The sequence below is a fragment of the Salminus brasiliensis genome, chromosome 23 (genome assembly GCF_030463535.1).
Source record: "Salminus brasiliensis chromosome 23, fSalBra1.hap2, whole genome shotgun sequence".
Taxonomy (NCBI): domain Eukaryota; kingdom Metazoa; phylum Chordata; class Actinopteri; order Characiformes; family Bryconidae; genus Salminus; species Salminus brasiliensis.
Window position 1 is genome coordinate 32666821 of NC_132900.1, and position 24041 is coordinate 32690861.

At 41.6% G+C, this 24041-nt stretch overlaps 1 protein-coding gene across 2 annotated transcripts in view; it reads left to right on the forward strand.

The window, feature by feature from the left end:
* dscamb (Down syndrome cell adhesion molecule b) overlaps nucleotides 1-24041 on the forward strand; it is an 87891-nt gene that overhangs the window by 12653 nt on the left and 51197 nt on the right. For both annotated transcript variants that reach the window (XM_072669498.1, XM_072669497.1), the window contains exons 2-3: nucleotides 1806-2123; nucleotides 4514-4660. In XM_072669498.1, the coding sequence (XP_072525599.1) occupies nucleotides 1806-2123; nucleotides 4514-4660 (465 nt within the window). The remainder of the gene's footprint in view (nucleotides 1-1805; nucleotides 2124-4513; nucleotides 4661-24041) is intronic.

Genomic DNA, 24041 nt, shown 5'->3' on the forward strand with positions numbered 1-24041 from the left:
GTATCTCTAGTTTGGGATTGTATGGAGCTGTAGTGTTTCAGAGGACGTGCACCTGTAGAGAACCTGTTCTGTTATTGTGTGTTTTATTGCAGTTAAGGGGGTTTTGGTATCAGTTTATGGGCATATTTCTAAGTGGTTGGGGTATAGAAGGGGCAGTGATGCCACTTTCAGGTAATGTGATGGTCGATTTCTTTTTGGCCTAAATTCCACTCAGTAAAACCATGTACCTGCTTTAGATGCTTTAGTATTTCTTTGGTTTTTGTTAGATTTTTTTTGTCTAGTCTATCTGAAGATGTCCTTCAGCCTGCTCCTCACAAACCTGGTCTTACATAGTCGCTGCTGTGAGATCAGACCTTTACAGAATGCTTTAAAGCCCAATGAGAGATTCCTGTGGTCTGTGTTTAGGATTACTACACAGCAGTGTGTTTCCTTCTGGATGTTGTTCTGTGTTGTTGTTGTTGTTGTTGTTAATCTAATCTAAACAAATGTTGTAATTAACAATTCTGTTGAATAATCAGGCTAATCTTACCCTAGTTAAAAAATTTACATCTGAGCTACATCCTGTCCCAACAGCGACCTTGCTTCAAAAGCACGAAGCAAATCCCAGTGCTCTATTAGGTTGAGCTTTTCTGCAGCGCTCTGTAAAGGCTGTGAGACCTTCTAAGAAACAATGCTGAAGGGTCAGTTACAGTTGTAGTTGGAAAGGATGAAAAGAGAACCAGAAAAGCTCAATTTAGTAAATGAAAACTAAATCCATTCATTTATCGTAACGAGAGATGAAGCTTCAGATCTGTGGACGCTTCTCCTGACGAGGTGAATTCTGTGATTGTCTTTGTACTGGAACACAGGGAAGAGTAAGCTGGTTCCAAACCCGCTAATCAGTGAGAGCGCTCGGGACCAGCCATCACCACTTATTTTAATATTAATTCCTCTTGTGTGGAACTTTACAGATGGCACCATATGCCTCGAATCGCCACAGAAAGGAAGATTATAATATGAAGTGGCAGTGTTTACAACAGTTTCCTTTTGTTTGTTTATCAGTCTGCACTTGGCATACTTGTGTGTGTGTGTGCATGTGTGTGTGCATGTGTGTGTGCATGTGTGTGTGTGCGTGTGTGTGTGTGTGTGCGCGTTTGCCAGAGTGGGCGCACCTAACTGTGTAATACTTGCAGCTGAAGTACAGAGAGAGTGGAAACTGCTGCGATTTGAAACCTTGTTAGAAATTTATAAAGTGCTAAAATGCTCCGTCCCCAGGGAGAGCGCTGCCAGCTGTCATGGCGAGACGTTTACTGCCAAGCTGAGAGCGAGACTGTGATCGTGCCACCAGAGCATCTCCACTGAGCAGCTCTAAACATGAACAAGCCAACAATTAGCAACCAGGGACTGTGAGGATTAGTCCAGCTCCTCTGGTGTGCGGTAGAGATGCTGGTCGGCTGGCGCTCGGCAGGTTCGCTGGATGGTTGTCAAATATTTCCAGGCATTTCTGAAGAGCTGCTCATCCAGCGGTTCCTCTGCAACCGAGGACCTGTCCAAGGAGTTTTGTCACCCTTTGGCTGCAGTATCAACCTAAAAGTTAATATGTGGATTTGACTGCATTCAGGCACAAGAGTGTTAGTCAGGTCACTCCCAGCGTGTTGCTGGTCAGCACAGGCGTGCTGTATCAGAGCTGCACTTTCCTCCGAGTGCTGGCTACCTAGCCACCAGCTACCAATTAGCCAGCAGTAACCTGTTAGAGGCAGTGTCACCCTGTGGTCCCATTGTCTGATCTCATTCTCTTCTTCTGCCTTCCTCTTCTGTTTTCACAGTTTTCGGTGAAGATCTACGTTCCAGCTTATATTTTGTCAATGCATCTCTGCAAGAGGTAGTGTTCTCCAGCACCACAGGGGCACTGGTGCCGTGTCCAGCAGCGGCCGTGCCCCCCGCCATGCTGCGCTGGTACCTGGCCACCGGGGAGGAGATCTATGATGTGCCAGGCATCCGGCATGTGCACCCAAATGGCACACTGCAAATCTACGGCTTCCTCCCCTCCAGCTTTAGTAACCTAATCAATGACAATACCTACTATTGCACAGCCGAGAATCCATCAGGGAAGATTAGGAGCCAAGACTTACACATTAAGGCCGGTGAGTGGACAGGAGATCAGAGTCTCTATAATCTTTCGTTTTGTCTTTCACTAAATAGAATAATTAAGTTCTAGAAACTGAATGTACAAACGAAGGTTTCTAATATGGTAGTCCAGTTTGACAACATGGTTTCAAAAAAAGTAACTATTTTATATAAAATCAGATTATTATATGAAGCAGATTATTAATGACCATTCTAGAAGCTGCCTGGAACAGAGCTATAGAAAATATAAAGTGTATTTTTTTTATTATTATACTGACATAATACTGATATGATATTGTAGCTGGTAATAGAGTAAGCACATAAAGCTAAAAATACACAATTTTTTCATTTAAAATTCAAGTTGAATGTATAATTCAGGAGTTGAAGGAAGTCAGTAACGTGTGGACTGGGAGTCATTTAGTAATATTTAGTGTATGAATTGTATCTATAATATCCATTAAACATTCATAACAATGATGATGCAATTTAATTTGTATTATTATTCAAAACTGATTCAATAAATATAAAACCTCAATTCTAAAACGAGCCAAATATTAGTATATCAATACTACTAATAATAGCCAAATTATGGAATGTTATTTATCTTTTTTCCCCAGAATTCTAAAAATGTTGTATAATACATCCTGAAAGACTTTTTGGTGTCCAGTGTAGTCTTTAGTGTAGAATTATTACACTGTACAGCTGTAATATCATAGCTTAATCAAAACTGCTTTAAGTGTTGTGATGGGTGTGGAGGAGATGGAGGAAAAATACTTAAATATTAATGGGGCTCTTTGCGGGTCAGTCGTGCAGAAAGAAGACAATGCTGGAATTCAGGTCAGTTTTTCTTTCTTTCTCTGTTCCCTTTTTGAGGATCCAGTTCTGGCCAGCAAATCATCCTTTCTCCAGATTTTCAATCAAACAGAAATCTTACATTTACATTTACATCTACATTTACGGCATTTAGCAGATGCTCTTATCCAGAGCGACTTACAAAGTGCTTTGCTATTTACCCAAGAAAACCTTAGCTAGTTAGAATAGACTAATAATTCAAAAGATACCTCTAAGCTTTAGACATTACTAAACACAGGACAATAAGGTGACCATAGTACTCTGCTATTCGTCCAAGTACTCTCGGAAGAGGTGGGTCTTCAGTCTGCGTTTAAAGACAGCGAGCGACTCGGCCGTTCGGACACCCAGGGGAAGCTCGTTCCACCACTTTGGTGCCAGGACAGAAAAAAGCCTGGACGCTTGTCTTCCGCGGATTTTGAGGGATGGCGGGTCGAGCCGAGCCGTACTTGAAGCTCGAAGGGCTCTTGGTGCGGATCGGCTTTTGACCATTGCCATCAGATACGGAGGGGCTGGTCCGTTCTTGGCTTTGTAGGCCAGCGTCAGGGTTTTAAATCTGATGCGGGCAGCTACAGGAAGCCAGTGGAGAGAACGCAGCAGTGGAGAGACATGGCTGAATTTTGGGACATTGAAGACGACCCGTGCCGCTGCATTCTGGATGAGTTGCAGGGGCCTGATGGTGCGCAGAGGGAGACCAGCCAGAAGAGAGTTACAGTAGTCAAGTCTGGAAGTGACGAGAGACTGAACGAGCACCTGGGTGGCCTCTCTAGAGAGGAAGGGTCGAATTCTCCGGATGTTGTACAGAAGAAATCTGCAGGACCGAGTTACGTTTGCAACATGACTTGAGAACGATAACTGATCATCCATCACTACACCAAGGCTTCGGGCTTCAGTAGAAGGAGTGACCAGTGAGTTCTCAAAGGTGATGGCAAGATCGTTTTTTGGTCCAGCAGTTCCCGGGATGTACAGCAGCTCCGTCTTGCTGGGGTTGAGTTTGAGGTGGTGAGCCACTATCCAAGAAGAGACGTCGGCGAGGCATGCTGAGATACGGGCAGAAACCTGTGTGTCAGACGGTGGGAAAGAGAGCATGAGTTGAGTGTCATCGGCGTAACAGTGGTAAGAGAATCCATGAGAGGATATCACTTTACCAAGAGAGCGAGTGTAGAGTGAGAAAAGAAGAGGACCAAGAACTGAGCCTTGTGGAACGCCAGTGGAGAGACTACACTGTCCAAATCTTACTGTTGGAAGATTTGGCACTTGGCAATGCTATACTTTATACAAATAAAAGTTTACACGTGACAGTTTAATAAAAGCTCAGCATTCTGTGTTTGCTTTTTTAGGTAAACTCACCTCTTTTATATTCAAAATAAAAGGTGGAGCAAGTTCGCCCAGCTGGACTGAACTAATTTAGGACTGGACTTGAGTTCTAATGTTTGCAGTTGTTTTTTTAAAAGGGAAAAAAGTAAAATGTTGATTTCTCATAGAATGGTTTAGCATAAAGTCTAGTTTTACAGTCTATCCAAAAACATAAAACCATCTCGTCTTTACTCTGTTCCAGTATTTCGGGAACCGTACACGGTGCGTGTGGCGGACCAAAGAGTCATGAGAGGCAATACAGCGGTCTTCAAGTGCATTATCCCGGCCTCAGTAGAGGAGTATGTCACTGTTGTATCGTGGGAGAAAGACACTGTCTCACTTGTCTCAGGTAAGAGTTTGTTACACTCCTGCATTACGGTGCTCTTTCAGGTAAATGAAAATGTCTTTATATTAAAATGCTAGAATTTGTGTGGATCTGCAGGATCCAGGCAGGCCTGAAGAGAACCAGGTTAGTTCACCTGCTCAGGTGGATCACTGTTGAAGCCTTTTGTGAATTTTGCTGGAGGGCTTAGAACCTGCTTTTCTTAATAACAGCAACAGCTTATCCAAAAATCTAACCCACCTAACCCACAAAACAGTGTCTGTCAGCAAAGACATATTTGATGTTTCTTTAGTTCTGAAGTGGAGCTGTGAGGTTAAGTAATGGAAGCTTACAGCCTCCAGATGACACTGTGTAAACTACACACCCGCTGCCAAGTGATCTCAAATAGACTCGCTTATGTGGTTTCTGGCACAGTATAACACACTGCTACCTATAAATATGCTGAATAGCTAAAAACAGCAGTAGCTCTAGTCACAAAGCTTCATTGGGCTGTGCTTTTGTCTGTTTTAGAGATAATCTTATGTAATCCTAATAAATCTATCTGAGATGACTTAACAGCTTGAAGCTGCACAGGTGAGTGAGCGAGCTATTTCAGATTAAAGCTTCAGTTCAAAACTAAACCAAACCTGCTGGGAAAATACAAATTAGATTTCTGGACAAACTGTTGCTTCAAAAACAGGAGATTTTGATCAGTTATGCAGATTAGATAGCATCTTTCTCCTGGGGTGCTGGATTGCGTTCCTCCTCTGCTCTTTGTTCTGCTGTTGTTCTCCACATTAATGGAGGCTGTGTTCTCAACCCACAGACCATAAGCCAGGGCCAGTGGATGCCTCTAACTCACAATCATTGTTTTTGTGATGTGGTCAGGTTTCATTGTCTCACACAGTGAGATGCTTTACTGTAATATGGTGATGCGGTAATACTCACACACAAGTGCGCTGCTGTTGAACATTACTGGACGGTTTGCTTCACAGCGTCCGTCTGGGCGGCTCCTATTTACTCTGGACTTTAACTGACTGACTGTCTGTTCTTCTACTGAAAAGGGTTTGGGGGCTGGTATAATTTGTTTTTTTGTTTTTTTTATAGTATAGAAATAGTGGATAGTAATATTGACAATAAAACAACACGTCAGTAACATCTGTGCACCTTAATATTGTTGTAACTGAGTAAAATAAACAGTTGAATCACCGCCTTCCGACTGATACTTACACTCCATTATTCATGAAGTGTAAAATGATTAGTTATAATTTAATTATTATGACATAAATTAGATCTCTGTGTATAATTCTGTCATTGGCCTTGGTGTAGTACTGCATTTTGACCAGTATTTATTTAATTAAAACAGATTAAGAAGACTTAATGATCTTGATGATTAATACATGAAGAGCTTAACTATCAAATGGCATCACTGTGAAAAGTCCTTACTAATGAAATGGAAGTGCAATCAATAGATTTTAGAGATGATAAATCTACAAATCTGACCAGACTCAGATTTCAGCTCTGAAGCGCAGTGGAGCTTTGCTGCTTGCCTGTTTAGTCCTTAGAAAAGAAAAGTTTGAACCCACACTGTCTGTGGGTGTCTTTATATGAAATGTTGGTCATCTTGTTCAAGAACAGGTCCCGAGGCTGTTCAGCAGGGCAGTGAGCTCTTACAGATTTTCTGAAGGAACTGTCAGCTGTTTGTTAGCATGTTAGCATAAAACATTAGAGCAGCGAATGCTCACCCAACCTCAGATGTTCAGGCTTTTGCTTTAGTGAAAAACATGAATACCTGGTGACCTTAGAGCAAAACGTTCATAAAACGTTTAAACACGTCAACGTCTAACTGCCACGTTGCATCGAATTGCAGGTTGTAGTAGGGTACTTCAGGATGGCCCTCGTTCTTAAATTTAGCAGAACTTTTATAGCTCAAAAAAAAACTTTGTGACTTGTATCAATAGTGGAACCGTTCTTAGTGCTGCACAGCAGTGGTGTTCACATCCAGTCCTGCACTGACCTGCCTGGTTTCAGCTGATCCCTGCTTTAACACACCTGATCCAGCTCAGACAGTGTCCTTCGTTACATTGGTCAGGTGTGTTTGGGGTAGAGAATACCTGACACAGTGCTGGACAGTGGACTGGAGTTGAAAGGGCTTCTATGTAGCAAAAAACTGTTCAATCAAAACGCCTGTTTCTCTTTATGTAAATTTCGAAACATGTTTCCCACTTTCTCCTCCTCTTTACTAACTGGTTTAGTCTCAGAGGTCCCAGTTTAACTGCTGTTTATCTTCATGACTGCACATCTGTCACAGAAATGAATGTCCAGGAAAGCCGAGTTCAGTCTGTTCAGTCTGGGTTTACGGTTTCTGTTCTTCTCCACTCCGTAAATCAGAATTTGGAATGGACACAAGTTATCTGACCATACAATCCCTCTGACGCTGGTGATTTTCCAGCAAATCATGGAGAAGATGAAATGCATAATTACATAGCCGGGCTTGTCTTAATTAATGAACTGTGATTGAAAATATAATTACAATATGAATTACCTCTCAAAATAAGGACTGCTTAGTAGTCATTTGAAGCGAGGGCTGCTTTAAATGTGAATGAACGAGGCCTAATGACGGCACTAACTTACCATTAACCTGTCATGCATTTTAAAACGGATGGCAACGGGCGCTTTCAAATTCACAGCCATGCGCTCACACCCCCACCCCTCCCTCGGCCCTCCCGGGCTTTTGATAAACAATTGACCACGCTAATGAGGAGATGAAAGGGCCTGCAGGTGAAAGAGACGTGTGTGTTTCTGTTCAGGAGTTCAGTGTGTAGCGTCTAATGCATCTCACCCGCCATTTTTCCTGTGTGTGCTTTGTTTTGTGTGTAGAGACTATCAGAGGAGCTGAATATGGAAAGACAACAGGGGTGGATGCTCTCTCTCACTGTCTCTCTCTCTCTCTTATTTGCTGGCCTTTGTGCTGTTTGTGATCAGGCTCACCCATTTGATCTGGGTTGCTGCCTGAGTGATGAAATATGGGCTCTGATGTGTTCTTTGTTTTGGATTATTGGTAGTAGATGAAAATTAAGTGACGCATTGTCGCTGCCCCAGATCTCAATATCACAGTTACTCTTATTGGAACAATATATATATATATATATTGTATACACACAAGCACAAGCAGGGCAAGACTATAGCATTATAGGCCAAGCATAATAACCGTGAGAACTGTTATTGAGAAGTGGCAGTTCAGGAGAACTATGGGGGATAGGCAGAGATAACTGGAAATCTGGAAAATAAGTATCAGCAACACCACATTCTCCTGAAATCGTGCTACACCATTTCTCCAGACTCTGCTACTTATGGGTTATGTGTAACTAGGACAAGTCAAGACTTTGAGGTTTGGAAATTGGCCACTTGGTTCTTCTGGATGGTCTTTGGAGGAACAGCAGTGTCTGAGTGTTAACAGAACCAGAGCTTCTTTCATGTGTATAATGGTATAAAAGCTTGTGTAAATCCTTCTCCTCATTGAACCCTTTTCTTGAATACGACTGCCTGATGCTCTTTTGGGAGTGTCATACTGGTTTGAGTTACTGGACGGTTTAAATGGGAGCGGTATGAGCTGCTCCTGGACAGCAGAGCTTTCAGCCTCAGGATCGTGATGCCGCCACAGTCGAGGCAGACATGTTGAAAAGGCAGCGCCATGTTTGAGTGAGAGCGGCTGAGGGCAGACACAGCGTCTGCAGCGGTGGGGAGGAAGAGGAGAGGCTGCAGATAGAGCTGCTTCCTCATTAGAACAAACCCACAGCGCTTTCATCTTTTTTCCAGCCTGCAGATTAAGCTGGAGATGGTGAAGGAGAGGCTTTTCTCCAGCATTAGGGCTCAGACTTACAGGGCTAGCGCTAGAGGAACGAGATCAATGAAAGCTTTTTTTTGCTTCTCTGTTTAAAAACAAACAATAAAAAACAAGCATGTGTTGGTTCTGTGGCCCGTCTCCAGAACCGTCTTTCTTTGGATTTGTGTTGAATGTGGATTTTCTAGAAGGTCTTGGGAGGAGGAAGTAATAAAAATCACTTCCTGTTACATCTGGTTTCTTATAGCCTTTAGCTAGAGCTGTTTTCAACCCCCTCCACACACACACACACACACACACACACACATGCATACATGCATACACACATACACACATATATACACACGTGGACAAATTGTTGGTACCCCTCGGTTAATGAAAGAAAAAACCACAATGATCACAGACCAAGCTTTCTGACACTGGGCAGCACATTTCTCTCTAGAATCCCTTGATAGTCTTGAGATTTCATTGTACCCTGCACAGATTCAAGACACCCTGTGCCATATGCAGCAAAGCAGCCCCAGAACATCACAGAGCCTCCTCCATGTTTCACAGTAGGGACAGTGTTCTTTTCTTGATATGCTTCATTTTTCTGTCTGTGAACATAGAGCTAATGTGCCTTGGCAAAAAGTTCCATTTCTGTCTCATCTGTCCATAGGACATTCTCCCAGAAGCTTTGGGGCTTGTCAACATGTAGTTTGGCAAATTCCAGTCTGGCTTTTTTCGCTGATGTTCCTTGAGCTTGAAGCTTTTCTGGGCTCTTTTGTTACCATTCTTATTATCCATCTCTTTGATTTGTCATTATAATTCTGTTAAAGCAATGGTTCAAAATCAATGTCGGATTTTCATTTGTTCGTTTTCATAGAATTTTTATTTATTATTACTTTATTATTACATTATTTCCCACTTTGGGTTTTTCTTTCATTAACCGAGGGGTACCAACAATTTTGTCCATGTGTGTGTATATACATATATATACATGGACATATACACACACACACACACACATGCACACAAACATACACACACATATATGCACACACCTATATACACACACACATATACATACATTTAATGCTATTAGGTTTGATTGATTTATCGCTATTATTTGTTGGTGTGTGTGTGTGTGTGTGTATAAGATACGTGCAGGTGTAGTTACCATGGCGCTGTGCTTCTAAAGATAGTTGGTGTGGTAACAGTGGTTGGTGTGGCGCAACAGATAACACCACTACCTGCCACTTAGTTACAACACCATGTGCGAGACCAGGGTTTGATTCCCAGTCTGGGTGACTATGCTGCGCTACACCATGGACATGGACATGGACAAACACTGTCCTGACTCAACCTGAAATGAAGTGAGGTTGGAAGGTTTGGGAGTTTTGCATTAAAGAGTCAACCCTGGAAGCTTCTCCAGGGAACCAATCGAGTGTGGGGTAGATTCAACCCCCTGTTATTTTTTCCCCTGGCATTGACAGAGGACGCCCAAAGGCGCTGTGGGAGAGGCAGTGGATTTGTGTTGCTCGCGCACCAAAGTCAGCACAACCTTGAGCAGAGGGAGAGGGAGGGAGAGAGAGAGCAAGAGAGAGAGAGAGAGGTAGAGAGAGACACACAGAGAGACACAGAGAGAGAGAGACAGAGAGAGAGAGACCGAGAGAGAGACCGAGAGAGAGACCGAGAGAGAGAGACCGAGAGAGAGAGACCGAGAGAGAGACAGAGAGAGAGAGAGAGGGGGAGAGGGTGAGAGAGAGAGGGCGGGGGTCTTTTCTGCTCCTTGCTCAGCTAAGAGTGACACCCGCATGACAGAGAAGGCGGCAGTCCGCAACTGGTTGTTTTGGAGAGTGGGCGAGGCCGTAGATATTTCTCCTGTAAACAAGAGACACCATCCACTGACTCACATCAGCAGCACCGCTTCATCTCTCTCTCTTACTCCCGCTCTGTCCCTCTCTGGGCTGGCAGGCTAGGAAGTAAATTGGGTCAGAGCTCAAGGAGAAAGCATGATCTCAAGCTAAACAGCGGCAGCAGCACTGCAGGGACCAGCCCACCGCCGGTAATCATGCTAAGCATCACCATCCACAAAAAAAAAAAACCCCACTGCAAACCTCTTTCAGAACAAAACAGGATCCGTTCCCAAGAAGACGCTGATTGGGTGATTCATTGCAGTATAAGCAAGTGTTCAGGAGATCCAGCTACACCAGCACCACAACGCCACTCAGACTTACGGGAAGCTGAAGGTACTGATGAAAGACTAGGATGCAGAGAGATGGCTCAAGCTTGTGGGTTTGGGACACTGTGGGTCCATTGTTAGCTATTTAAACTCAGTCAGATCAGTGGAAGTGTTCTTCATCCCTTTAAACTCAAATACAGAAGAGTGGCAAGAGACAGAGAGAGAGACACAGTCACAAACTCCACCCACACCCTATTAAACCCCACCCACAATAAAAACACTACTTTAAATAATAATGTGTCTAAATATAGTCAGCTATTTCAGATATATTATTTCAGAGACGGAGAGAGAGAGACAGAAAGAGAGAGAGAGAGAGACAAACAGGGAGAGAGAGAGAGAGAGAGAGACAGAAAGAGAGAGAGAGAGACAGAAAGAGAGAGAGAGAGACAGAAAGAGAGAGAGAGAGAAAGACAGAGAGAGAGAGAGAGAAACAGGGAGAGAGAGAGAGACAGACAGAGAGAGAGAGAGAAAGACAGAAAGAGAGAGACAAACAGAAAGAGAGAGAGAGAGAGATACAGACAGAAAGAGAGAGAGAGAGACCAACAGAGAGAGAGACAGAAAGAGAGAGAGAGAGTGAAAGACAGAGAGAGAGAGAGACAAACAGAAAGAGAGAGAGAGATACAGAAAGAGAGAGAGATACAGACAGAAAGAGAGAGAGCGAGACAAACAGAGAGAGAGAGAGAGAGAGAGACAGAAAGAGAGAGAGCGACAGACAGAAAGAGAGACAGACAGACTGACTGACAGAAAGAGAGAGAGAGAGATTAGGGCTTGCGTTGCTATTTGCTGATAAATAAGAGCAATATGGTGACGATTAGGATGGAAATGATTACAGGACAGTCTGTGCGGGACACCGGGGACCAGGCCGGAGTTAATCTTTAATAAGCACTGATGGGTTTTAGGTATGTTGCCGTTTGGCACTGCTCGGCAGAATGGGACTTTTCCTGGGCTTATGGATTACACCACACCGGTGCGCTGGATGTGGGCCAGGGCTCGAGATGGCAGCATTCCAAGCTACAGATTAGTAATAAGCGTGGCGTGAGCTAATTACGGCTGGAACAACCAATTAATTTCGGTTTATAAACTCCTGTGCATTTGGGCTTGTGTTTACCCATGATGCTCTGCCGTGCACCCCAGCACACCCCCGTCCACCACCACCAGCCGACTGTAGAGAGTTAGTAGCAGGTGCTTTAGGCCGTGGTGGAAGTGTTTTATAAGTCTGGCAGTTCCAGTGAAATCTACACTTTCTATGACCTTCAGAATGAAATGACTTTAGAATCTGATAAAGATTGATAATTCCATTAAAACTGAATATATCATTTCATATTTAATGCTCATTCTGATTCCTGTTCTATCCCAGCTGTGATCAGTTTACTCAGCTTTCTACAAAGCATTTTGGATTTCTGGTTTGGAGTTACTTCAGAAAACTTCACACAATATGAAGAACGCATGGGCGTGGCTTCTGCTTCCTGTTTTTGGTAGTCATGTGATCAGAAACTTGAAGGGAAAAATATGAAGGACCGCACAGGACCCAGCTTCTACCCAGGGTTAGTTGTCCCCCCAAGGCTACCTTGTCCTGGCCTCAGTGTTGGAGGCTATAAGAGCGAGTCACTGTCAGTGTTTTGCTTTAGCAGATGGTTAATGTTAGTCAATCAAGCAATAAAGAATTCACAGAATATACCGTTGGACCAAGTCGACGTATTTCATCAATCAAAAGCTCGGCCCAGTCTGGATTAAACCTACATGGGGTTCTGGGAAATTTCCTTGGTCAGCTTGTTTTACTTTCTGGTTCTAAAATGTTCTGTACGGTTGTTCTGATACAGTCAAAAGAAGCTGAGGTTCTAGACTGCTCTCTTACCTTATCAAACACAACTCTGAGAGGGCAGCTGCTTTTACAGAATTCTTTTTAGCCACATGTTCTTTTACAATCTCATTTGTGTAGAGTTTCACCAGCCAATCATAGTGTGCCTCTGAGAGAGAGAGATGTGAATGGATTTCACATATTTATTTTTATTATCATTTAATTTGTAAACTCTGTGTTTGAGTAAAATGTGCTGAAATGGACGGCGGAGAGAAACAGAAATTCTGAATCGATTCTCCCTCCTTCGCTCTCCGCTGTACTTGTGTTGCCATGGCAACATGGTCAGGTTTTCCCGGGCCTCCCAGGGCAGGTGTAATTGTTGTCTGTTTCTCAAAGCCTTATTCCACAGCTCACCGCCAAACGCTTCAGCGCGCAGCCGATCACGCCTATTCTCGAGGACGTGTCGAGGGTGGACAGAACCAGAAAGGCTAGAACCAGGATGATACTTATGGACATGTGAACGTATACCTCCAGGTCCCTCCAGCAGGATTCTCTGCTCTGTCGCTCGTATGAAGACGCAGTGTGTTATTCAGTGCGTTCAGTCAAGACTGTAGCTGCTGTTAAAAATGAGGGTCATTCTGTCCTCATGTAAAACCTGCTGCTCCAGGAAGCCCCTGACAATAAATGAGAGAGAGAGAGAGAGAGCAGCAGGAGTGAGCCTTCAATTTTCCTTCTGGAGTAATTAAGTGAGATTGTAGCCGGCTGCTTGTCCTGAGAGGACGCTGGCTCAGCAATAAGCCGAGCTTTTGAAGCATCTTTTTCTGAATCGAAGCGGCCCGGCTTATATATGTTTTCTCAGCGTTTGGGGTTGGCCTCGGGTGTTGCTGCCTACGTTCACCTTCTGTTCCAAATCTCTCTAGTTTAGACTGTCTGCTGGAGTGATTGTAAATTGTCCTTATAGGGAAATAGAGCTAAATCTAGAGCTACCTCTTCCTAACTGAATAACCAGCTAGTCTTTAGTCTGTGTGTGTGTTTTGAAGTACTAAAGGTAATAAAGGTTCTGTACCAAGCTGAGGTTCTAATGAGCACTGGCCCGTCCTGTCGTTGTGCTCGGGTTTTTAACACACTTCCTACAGAGACTGTTTTGTTTATTATATTAGTCAATAACTTCACAGCTTTCTTTTACAGAACTAATTAAAGAGCAACAGATCAGCACTTCCGCTTCAGACAGCATGGCTAAAACACTGTGAGACCCGACCATTCCAAACACAGTCTTAAAGCGTGCGTGTTTTCAGAGAAAAGAAATAAAGTGATTGGTGTCAGGATCGGTCCAGACTGAATATCAGTTCAGTTTTACGCCTGACTTGAGGATATAGTTGTGAAAGGTTATTCAAAAAACAAACAGTTTGCTGATCTGTTCGTGAATTAAGGCTTGTTAAACCTTTTATTAATAATAATTCAAACGTACAGTTTATTCTGATCAGCTCTTCTCATTCTAAAGGTTTGAGTTCAAATTTCAAATTATGGGAAATTTGCGCGTGTGAACTTTCAGCCAATTTAACATACTACCTTACTCAAGCAGAGAGCCATTTTAAAACACACACACACACACACACACACCTCCAACACCCCCCGCCTCTGAAATACTCTATTAAAACAAGCACAAGCGAATTTCTGAAACATCTTTTGTGAATGCCTGGCGGACAGATAGAGGGGTGCATAACTAGCGATTCTTCTGAAGTGGGAGAGAAATCTATTTGCTTGAGGAAGCGGCTTGTATAATCCTTTAGTTACACTTGCCAGCTGTGAGCAAAGATACGGCGCTGTGGGTTTTTGCATGAATATCATTGGGAGGACAAAGAAATGAAAGCGATAAGCATGCATGTGCAGGGTCCTTTGCATAATCCAAGCTAATCCATAATCTGCGCTCTTTAGAAAATATCACTGGAATATAAGTGGGGGGACAACATTAATGAGAGCGCAGCGTTTAGACAACGATATACAGCATTTTAGACCAAAAGTCATGCTTTTCCACACAGATGTGTGGAGCACGACCGGCCGCTGGGATTGTAGGCTATTCCTGCAGTGAAGGTGTAATGATTTTATGGAAAAACGCAAAATGGCTTCAGTTTGTAATTCCTTTCTGGAGATCTCATCGAGGATGCTCGTCTGATCCAGAGGGCTTGAGGTCTCAATCAATATGGCCTTGGATGTGTCACTGGTGACGTTTCAGGGGGAGTGACGTGTCCGAGGATTTGACTGGATGCAGTCCAGCTATAAATGTGTGTTAAGGAGGAGAGGAGGGGCGAGCAAGGTTTAGCCTCTATTCTCTCTCACTTTTCTTCCTGTCCTCCAACCACCACAGTGTAAATGTGACGAGATCAGACTGTTTATTAAACCATTTTATCCATATAAAATGTTCTGATCTCATTTACTCTCCCATAGATCCGAATCCTCAGGAGCCAGTTAATATATCTATCTAAAAACCTCTGGCAGTTATTACATAATTCATATTTATTAATGTTATAATCTGTTGTTGCAGATTCAGAGCCTGATTAATACACTTTTTCTGCCTGATGTTTAATAAATGTGTATATATTCTGTTAATGAGGAGCTGATCTTCTTCGCTGAAATGTTTTATTTAAACAAACATTCATTACTTGATTAATCACTGAAGTTATCAGTAGAAGATGTGATTATTATTATGATGGACAGTGACGTGATTTATGATATTGAATATGTAAAAGTGTTGTTGTGGATCTTGGCTCAGTCCTACCCTATCTAATCTGCTTGGTATGCGAGCACATACAGCATTAACATTTCATTGTGGAGAAATGGACGAATAAAAACTGTTCTAGATTGTATGGGTTTGAAATATTTATGCACGCATTTTGGGGGGGTGAGGGGTGGGATGGGGGAGTTTGGTGGGAGGGTGGGGGGTGTAGGTAATGGTCCGATTTTGAAAGACGAGTGCAAAGAAAAGAAGAGGGGGGAATGTGAAGTGTGTGAGGGGATGTCTTGTAAGCGGCTCTCTCCAGGGCTGTGGTGCATAATCAATGAAGAGAAGTGTGTCTGTTGTAACCTCAGCGTTCAGACGGTCTCACTGAGGCCCATCCTATTTTTAAAGGGGAGGCAGGTCTGTTGCTAGGCTCTCTGAGAAGGACTAGTACCGTGAAAAGGGCTCTAGCCACAGCGGTTATTGTTCCTGCTGCCATGGGCCTATAAACCAGCCTCCATCTTTATTTTCTGACAGTGTGAGTTATAGGGGTGGAGAGTGTCATTATTGTATGGAGAAATACAATAAAGGAGTTGGCATAGATACCCCCCCCCCCCACACACACACACACACACACTCACACAGAATTAAACAGGAACTTTTTAAACATGGTGATAATTAAAAAAAAAAAAAAAAAAGAAAGAGAGAAAAACATGTGAACCACAAACTCACTTTCTTAAAAAAAGCCCATGATGATGATGATGATGATGATGATGATTATTATTATTATTATTATTATTATTATATTATAAATAATAAATTGCCAACACAGCCAAAAATGTGGAACTATGAGCAGCCCTCAAAACTAATAAAAATAGTGCAGGTGTGTTTGTTATTTTGTTATCATATAGTCCCTTATTAATGTGTGTGTGTGTTATTGTCTGTGGTGAGTGTGTATGAGGATCAGTGTGTGTGTGTGCTGTAGGTGTGTTTTGCTATGGGAAGCATTTCCTCTCTCTGATACACTGGCATCATAGCAGGCTGTGATGTCTGTATATCTGCAGTCTGTCCTTGATCTGTGTGTGTGTATTTATATGTGTGTGTGTGTGTGTGTGTGTGTGTGTGTGTGTGTGTGTGAAAAGGCTGTGCCTGTGCACTGCAGTATCCAGTAAATGGAGGACATCAACAGTATGCTGCTGCTGTTGGTTCTGGTTCTGCTGTCCTGAACTGAGAACACTGCAGTGAGAGGTTCCATTCGCTGATTATCTAGAACAACTTTAGGAGACATAAAGCAGATATTTAAATATCAAAAAGATATTTTTTATTGTAAACAAGACAGAAGTGCCTGCTTGAATCAGCTGATGCAGAATGTAAATAGAATTCACTGTTATTAAAACACAGGGATGAGAAAGTGTAGTGTAGTGAAAATGACTGAGAGCGTTCCTGAGATTAACACTCGGGGGTTACTGGGTTTGCAGACCTCCTAAACTAACCCATGAGCTAATTCATCTCACATTAGCTTAGCTTACTTTGACATTAGCTTCCATTAGCTACATAGCATGCTAACAAGCAGTCATAAAATGACAAAAGGTGCATTTCAGTAAACCTGAGTAAAAAAAGAAGCTTCTGCAGTAATAACGAGTCTAAGTCTACGGTAATGCTTTGTCTAAATCTGCCTTCGTTAAGATTCATGCAGTTGATGTTGAGTGTTTCAGATGTCTTGAGGAAACCCATGATGTCAGCAGGAAGTGTATTGTGATGAAGATATCGCAGTGTGTGTGTTAGCAGTGTGTGTTAGCTGCATCTACATCTTTTCGTCAACCTGAATGGCAGCAGCTGCTCAGACCCCCAGCCTCCCTGCGGTATTTGGACCTTGCTGAGCTGTAATAACAGTTATTTTCCCCCTGCCATCCTTCTGGTGAGCGTGTGCCTGGCAGAAGGATTGGGCATGATTGCTCTTTCGAACTGGGCTAGACTGAGGATCCAGTGGAGCAAATGTGCACACTACCACGCTAGCTCCAAAAAGACCCCAGGGTAGATAGAAGACAGCTCAGCGAATAAAGTGCAGAGACTCTTTGTTAGGCAGATTATCTAAGAGTGTAAATATGAAAATGTTTAAATATGAAATGTTCTGAAAACATATCATATATAAACAATACATTTCATTACGTTTTCATTACATTACAATAATGGTTTGCATCAGAACAATACAATAAAACCCTGTTACATAATCAAACTGATAATAAAATAAGATTTCATCAATGTGTCATAAACCTTTTTCCAAACTTAGGAACTGAAGCATTTATTTGAACATAATATATTATATATAATATTTTATGTTTTTAGAATTTTATTTTGACAGTTAAACAGTTTAAATGATGAACATTACTTTTTGGAATATGCTACCAAATGTAGAAAGTCCAGATTCAATGGAAAAAAATTATTAAAATCATTCGAACCTGGCAGTTAACAGGTGAGCTGGATCAGGTCTGATCGAGCAGGAAAAACTGTGCAAGAATTCAACCCAATAACTTGAGAACGCGTGGCCTATAAATAATACCAGCTTTAGATGAACACATCTGTACAGCTTTACACTCCTAATATATCCTATATATATCCTATTTGCTTTCTGATATCTGCTAGCCTGACTCAGGGCTAGTTTCAGACCAATAACATCTGAATGCAGCTTTGTGTCCCAGCATGACCCTGTTGTGCATGCTGACTTTCTGAGGTCCAATACCAATCCATCTCATTAAAAGGTTACAACCAGTCTGCATTGTGTGGATGAAGATGTTGAGTTATATGTATATGTATGTATTATAGTATAGTTATATATATATTAAAGGTTGTATATTATAGTTTAGGTAAATATAAATTGAGTATATAATTTAGGTGTATATTATAGTATAGATATATATTATAATTTAGGTATGTATTACAGTATATGTATGAATGATAATTTAGGTATGCATTATAGTATATTTTTAAAGTTTAATTTAGGTATATATTATAGTATAAGTATATATTATAATTTAGGTATGTGTTATAATTTGGGTATATATTATAGTATAAGTATATATTATAATTTAGGTATGTGTTATAATTTGGGTATGTATTATAGTATACATATATATTACAATTTAGGTATGTATTATAGTATAGTTATAAATTATAATTTAGGTATATATTATAACTTAGGTATATATAGATTAGCAATATACTATTATAGAATAGGTATATAATATAAGTTGGGTATATATTATAAGATAAATACATATTACAATTTAGGTATGTATTATAATATAGTAATAAATTATAATTTAGATATATATTATAGTATAAATATATATTACAATTTAGGTATGTATTATAGTATAGTTATAAATTATAATTTAGGTATATATTATAACTTAGGTATATATAGATGAGGAATATACTATTATAGAATAGGTATATATTATAGCTTATATATTTATATATATATTATATATAATAATAATTATATATATTGTAATTAAGGGATATATAATGCAAAATCTGGCTTAGGAGAACCACTTTAGAGTTCTTTTAGAATTGCTCTGAGGATGGTTTAGTGCATTCCTGTAAATGAGATGTCAGTGAAGAACCATTTAGCAACCTTTGTTTGTAAGTGTGTGTGTGTGTGTGTGTGTGTGTGTGTGTGTGTAACTGGTTTTGCGTTGACATTGTGGCTGGATTGTGAGCAGGGCGTTTGTCATGTCTGATTAGGGTTAACCCCTCAGACAGTGTCTGGTTTGTGCGTCATCACTTCTCTTGCCTTCTCTCCTGCCTTTTCTTTTCTTCAGCTTATGAGTTTCAGGCTGAACAGCAGGACGCTGACCCCCCCCCCCCACACACACACACACCCCTCCCAGGTCTCCCGCCCTCTCCCGTGGGTGCGGTTTCCCTGGAAACCATGTCAAGAGTTGACTAAGGGGAGCGCAGATGGATTGCCCTTTATCAGGTTACACGATTGGCCCATTAAAACAGAGGCAGTCTGCCACTCTTATGACAAGCCCAACCCCCAGCCCCCCACATCAGTACAGCAGCCTTATGTCCACTTCTGGAGTTGGACCAGGTTCCTGATGAACGGTTTGTTATGTATGTAGTCCACATTCACAGGGCTGCTTAATGGAATCTGCCTCAAAATGTAGTGTTGGCCAGATTAGCTCAGTAACAGAATCTGAAAAAACTGTGATTGTGTGGGAATGCTTTCTAGGAATATGTAGGAACACATTTCTATGTATTTTAATTGAATCACTGGAATGACTTAAATAGGATCCCTCTTTTTTACGCAGTACATCCTGAGCCAGTCCTTAGCAAAGGGTAGTGAAGTGCATTGTGCCTCAGACCCTCATCGATTGCTTCCCTCTGTGCTGCCGCTCTGAAGTCATTACAGCAGGCCTCATCCAGACAGCAGCCGCTGGCACATGCTAATCCGGCTAGCATATGGAGGCGGGATGAATTAGTACACCCCAAGAAAAGAAAATGAATTCCAGCTATTTAGTCGCTCATAGAAGGACATCCAGTGACCCTGGAACTGCATGTTGTTTTAGAGACGTAATCAGACGTTTTTAAAGACCCCCTAAAAGATCTGATCTCAGAGAGCATTAGCACTGTGTTTAAAAATGTATGAATCAACAGTAAGGAAAAATACCTCCACATCATCAGAGCATCCTTCAGTCACGGGTTTATTAATCCCATGGCTGCACACACTGATACACACACCGAAATACACACTGCCAAAGCTGTTAAACATTAAGAATGTACTTTTATGTGAAGCTATGCAGATCATGCTCTCTCTAAATTGGCTGATCTAGCTAATTCCATGTCTCAAATCACACAATGTACCCTACCAACCTACCTACCTACCTACCTACCTAACACCACTTCTGATGAGTATAGCTCTCCCAAAAGTGTGGTTTGGGACTTCGTCTGAACAACAGTGTAAAATCTCCAGCGATCAGTTTTCGTTTGGTTTTAGGCCTTAACTGGAATTCTCAGGCTGGTCATTAATAGCTTCATCAATTTAACTCCAAACTGATGTTTTTAAGCCAGTAGATTTTATGAACTTTATGAAGTTGTTTACCAGTATAATTCTTACGCTGCTTCGGTCAGACAAGCTTTGGTCAGAGTGCTGTTACTGTCCCATTATTTTGGGGGGACTTGCTTTCAGGGTTTCCAAGAAATTTGCATAGTATAATAAAGAATTTAACTGAATTAAATTCTATTTTAGATTTAGAGATCTGGACTCTTTACATTTAAGGCGATTAGCAGACGCTCTTCTCCAGAGCGACTTACAGAAGTGCTTTGCTATTTACCCAAGAAGAACCTCAGCTAGTGTGAATAGACTAAAAATTCAAAGATACCTCTAATCTTATTCTACTAAAAACAAGTCAATATGGAGACCACTCTGCTATTCGCCCTGAGGTTCAGTAAGTGTCCTTTGGTGATGCTGGATAATGAAGTTTTATAAATACACTAGAAAGACAACAGGGAGAAACTAAAGTGCTGGGTTTGCTGGAAGAAAGATTTTTAATGCAACCTAAATTTTGAGTTTAAAGTCTGAACAGTTCTGAAATATATAAAGATCTTATCGGAATCGTCCCTCTTTGCTTCCAATTCCAGATAAAACAAGACACGTTATTATTATTTTTCATCAGGAAATAATAATAAATAAAAAATAATACTTAGTAGTATATTATGTTTATATATTATATAAATATTTAAATTATGTATTTATATATCTAATATTTCAGTCAATCTCCTTCACCTCTATTACTGCTTTATCTGATGATGCGAGTCTTGTGTTCTACCAGTTCTTGCATGCTTGTGGAGCCCCATTTTGTCCAGCTTTAGTAACCATTCTTGGTTTGTTAGTTTTCATGGTTTCATTCTCTGTGCAGGTGTATTGTCTTATATTTCTGAAATATTCTATTACATTGATATATAAATAATTGGGGGGGGGGGTCTGACTTTAGCACAGTACTATCATATTTGCATGCAACAATATTGGATATATCAGTTAGTATAGGACTATTTACCAAAATCCTGCTGTATTAAAGCCAATCTGGACATTTCTTTAGATAATAGACCCACGTTACCTGATAGCTGAACTCACCTGTGTGATTCACTTCTGTCTGTAATATTCTGCAGCTGTACAGACAGATATGTAAATTTAGCTTGTTCTGATTTGTGTTTGCCAGTTTAAAGAGCAGCTGGAGGGGGACACTGATGTGTCAGTGAATGCTGTTGGCGTAGTCATTCGATCCTTTTGACAATAATATATCTTTTCCAACCTGATTTGCATCAGTAAACAGGGGCTTTTTAATGCCTAATTGGGATCTAATGAGTGGTCATATTATGGAGAGTGCCGGGGTTCAAGCCTATTAGTTGCTTGGCTGCCCATAACATTTCATTCCTCCCTCAGTACTTCAGCATTATGGACATGATTGTGAATGAGATTTTCTCTCTCTCTCTCTCTCTCTCTCTCTCTCTCTCTCTCTCACTCGCACACACTTTATATTTGACGTGCTAAAAATAGACTCCCATTATCCACAATGCTCACCAGAGTGTGTCAGCAATCAGTATGGCAAGCACGCTGTGCAGAAATTACAATAGTCGCCCCTTACATCTCACACACACACACACATACACACACACACACACACACACACACACACACACACACACACACACAGTCTCTCTCTCTCCCTAACAAAAGCTCTGCCCTCTAGAGAAACAATGGTGTCTGATTTATGGAAGAGGAGAGAGGGGCTTTTATCTGAGAATCACACCTGATCTCAGGTATCATCTCTGCTGTTGTGGAGAGGTTCAGCTGGGTTTGATGTCTGTACGACGATGTTCAGCACGAGGCTGTAACAGTAGCCGTGATGGCTTTGGTGATCGTTGAGCAAACCCGTATCAGATAACCAAAGGAATCCTGTCATTATCAGACAGGTAAAACACGTCTGAACACACTCGGTGCCCAAAGCCTTTTCCTGTTACCGTACTTTATAAGTATTACATGTAATGTCCTCTATTCTGACTGGCTACCCTGTTTTGTAAGATTTGTGAGATATTAGACAGTTTTAATGTTATGGCTGATTTGTGTATTTCCACAACAGTTTCTCAAGGGTATTACAGGTGACAGTGTGTTGTACATCATCAGTTCTTTTTGTTTGAGCCAGTGAGGTTCATGTTGTAATAAGGGAGGTCTCTGGCCGTGGTGCTGAACAGGGCTATAAGAAACCTTTCCCTTGCCTTCATGCCTACAAAAGCTGCAGTACAGCATGTGGATGGTGAGGAGTAGAATTCCTTTTTTAACTTTCATATCTTAAAAAAACACATCTGGTGTGTTCATAGATCAGAAGACCCCATACTCTAAACCTTTTCTCATAAAGAAAAATGATCTGAATAGCTAAGCAATTTTCCAATGCAGAAATACACATCCACACATCTTCAGATCAGCCCCCAAATAAGACCTGTGTGTGGTTTTGCCCTTTGATGACACAGTGGATGAGAACTGCTTACCAGTGATGCTAATAAGAGCTTGATTAGCCTGAGTTTGTTTACCAGAGATCCCTGCCAAGGAGATGCTCTCTGGGGAACAGAGGGGTCCCGCTGGAAGACGGCAATTAACAGCAGCAAAGGGAGGACCCTTTTTTTTTCCGTTTGTAATTCTTTAAAAGAATCAGACCTGGTTGCCCCGAGGCAACTGTTGACATTGCATTCCAAGCTGCCCCCCCCTCCTCACACACACATTATTCTCATGTATATATACATCACGGCTAAAAAGAAACCCTGTTACTAATTCATCTACATAAAGGAGTACAGTAGTGCCTCAGGGCTCGAACAAATGAGAACAGTTAGCAAAGCTAACCCCCCACTACCCCTCCCTCGTGTGCGTACCCACTGTTGACGGCTCTGTTAACTTGTCACTTGTCATTGCCAAAAATGCAAGGAACCATATGCCATGCTGTTTGTTGGAACAACCACCCCCAACCTCCCCGCACGCCGCTGGCGCACAAGTTTGTTAGCAAACGGTGGCGCGCCTCTACAAAGGGACGATCCCTCGAGCAAAGTGACGGGCGGCGCAGATAAAAGCGGTGCCTGCTCCTCTCTGCTGTCTGATTCGCCGTCTCTGATCAGAGAGAATCCCTGCATACACTTTCATTTCTTGCATAATGGAGGAGTGCTCCGCTGCTGCTGTGACAGGGGGAAATACCAGAGGCCTGGGCTAGCGAGCTTCTGGCTGCCGTGGTCAAATGAAGAAAAAAAACCCTGTCCTGCAATCTCCCTTCATCGCCTCAATTAGAGTCATTTAAAATACTTTACTGACTCTTCTGTGCAGTTATCCCTTATCTAAACACTCTCTATACTCCCCTTTTCTATCCTAAAGATCAAAAATGCTGTTAAACATGGTGAAGGATCATTTATGGCTCTTAAGAAAACACAAGGGTTAACACATTTTAGAACAAGAGCCATACATCTGTACACACATCTGTACGTTTGTGTGAGGAGTGTTTCCTGAGAGGCTCTGATCAGTTACCATAAAATGAAATTGTGTTTATTTCAAAGACATTTGCTACACTGAACAGCTTCACTTTGCAGACTTTCTAAGAAACTTCTAAGAAGACTTTCTGAGATACTGAATTTGGGGTTTCATTAGTTATCAGTTATAACCATCAAAATGAAAAGAAATAATGCTATGGAATATCAATGTTTGGTTCTCTAAAGAAACTTGCAGTGGAGCGAGTGGAATGTTCATCCTCGCTTACGCCAGTCTCACAGTTTTCTAGTGTGACT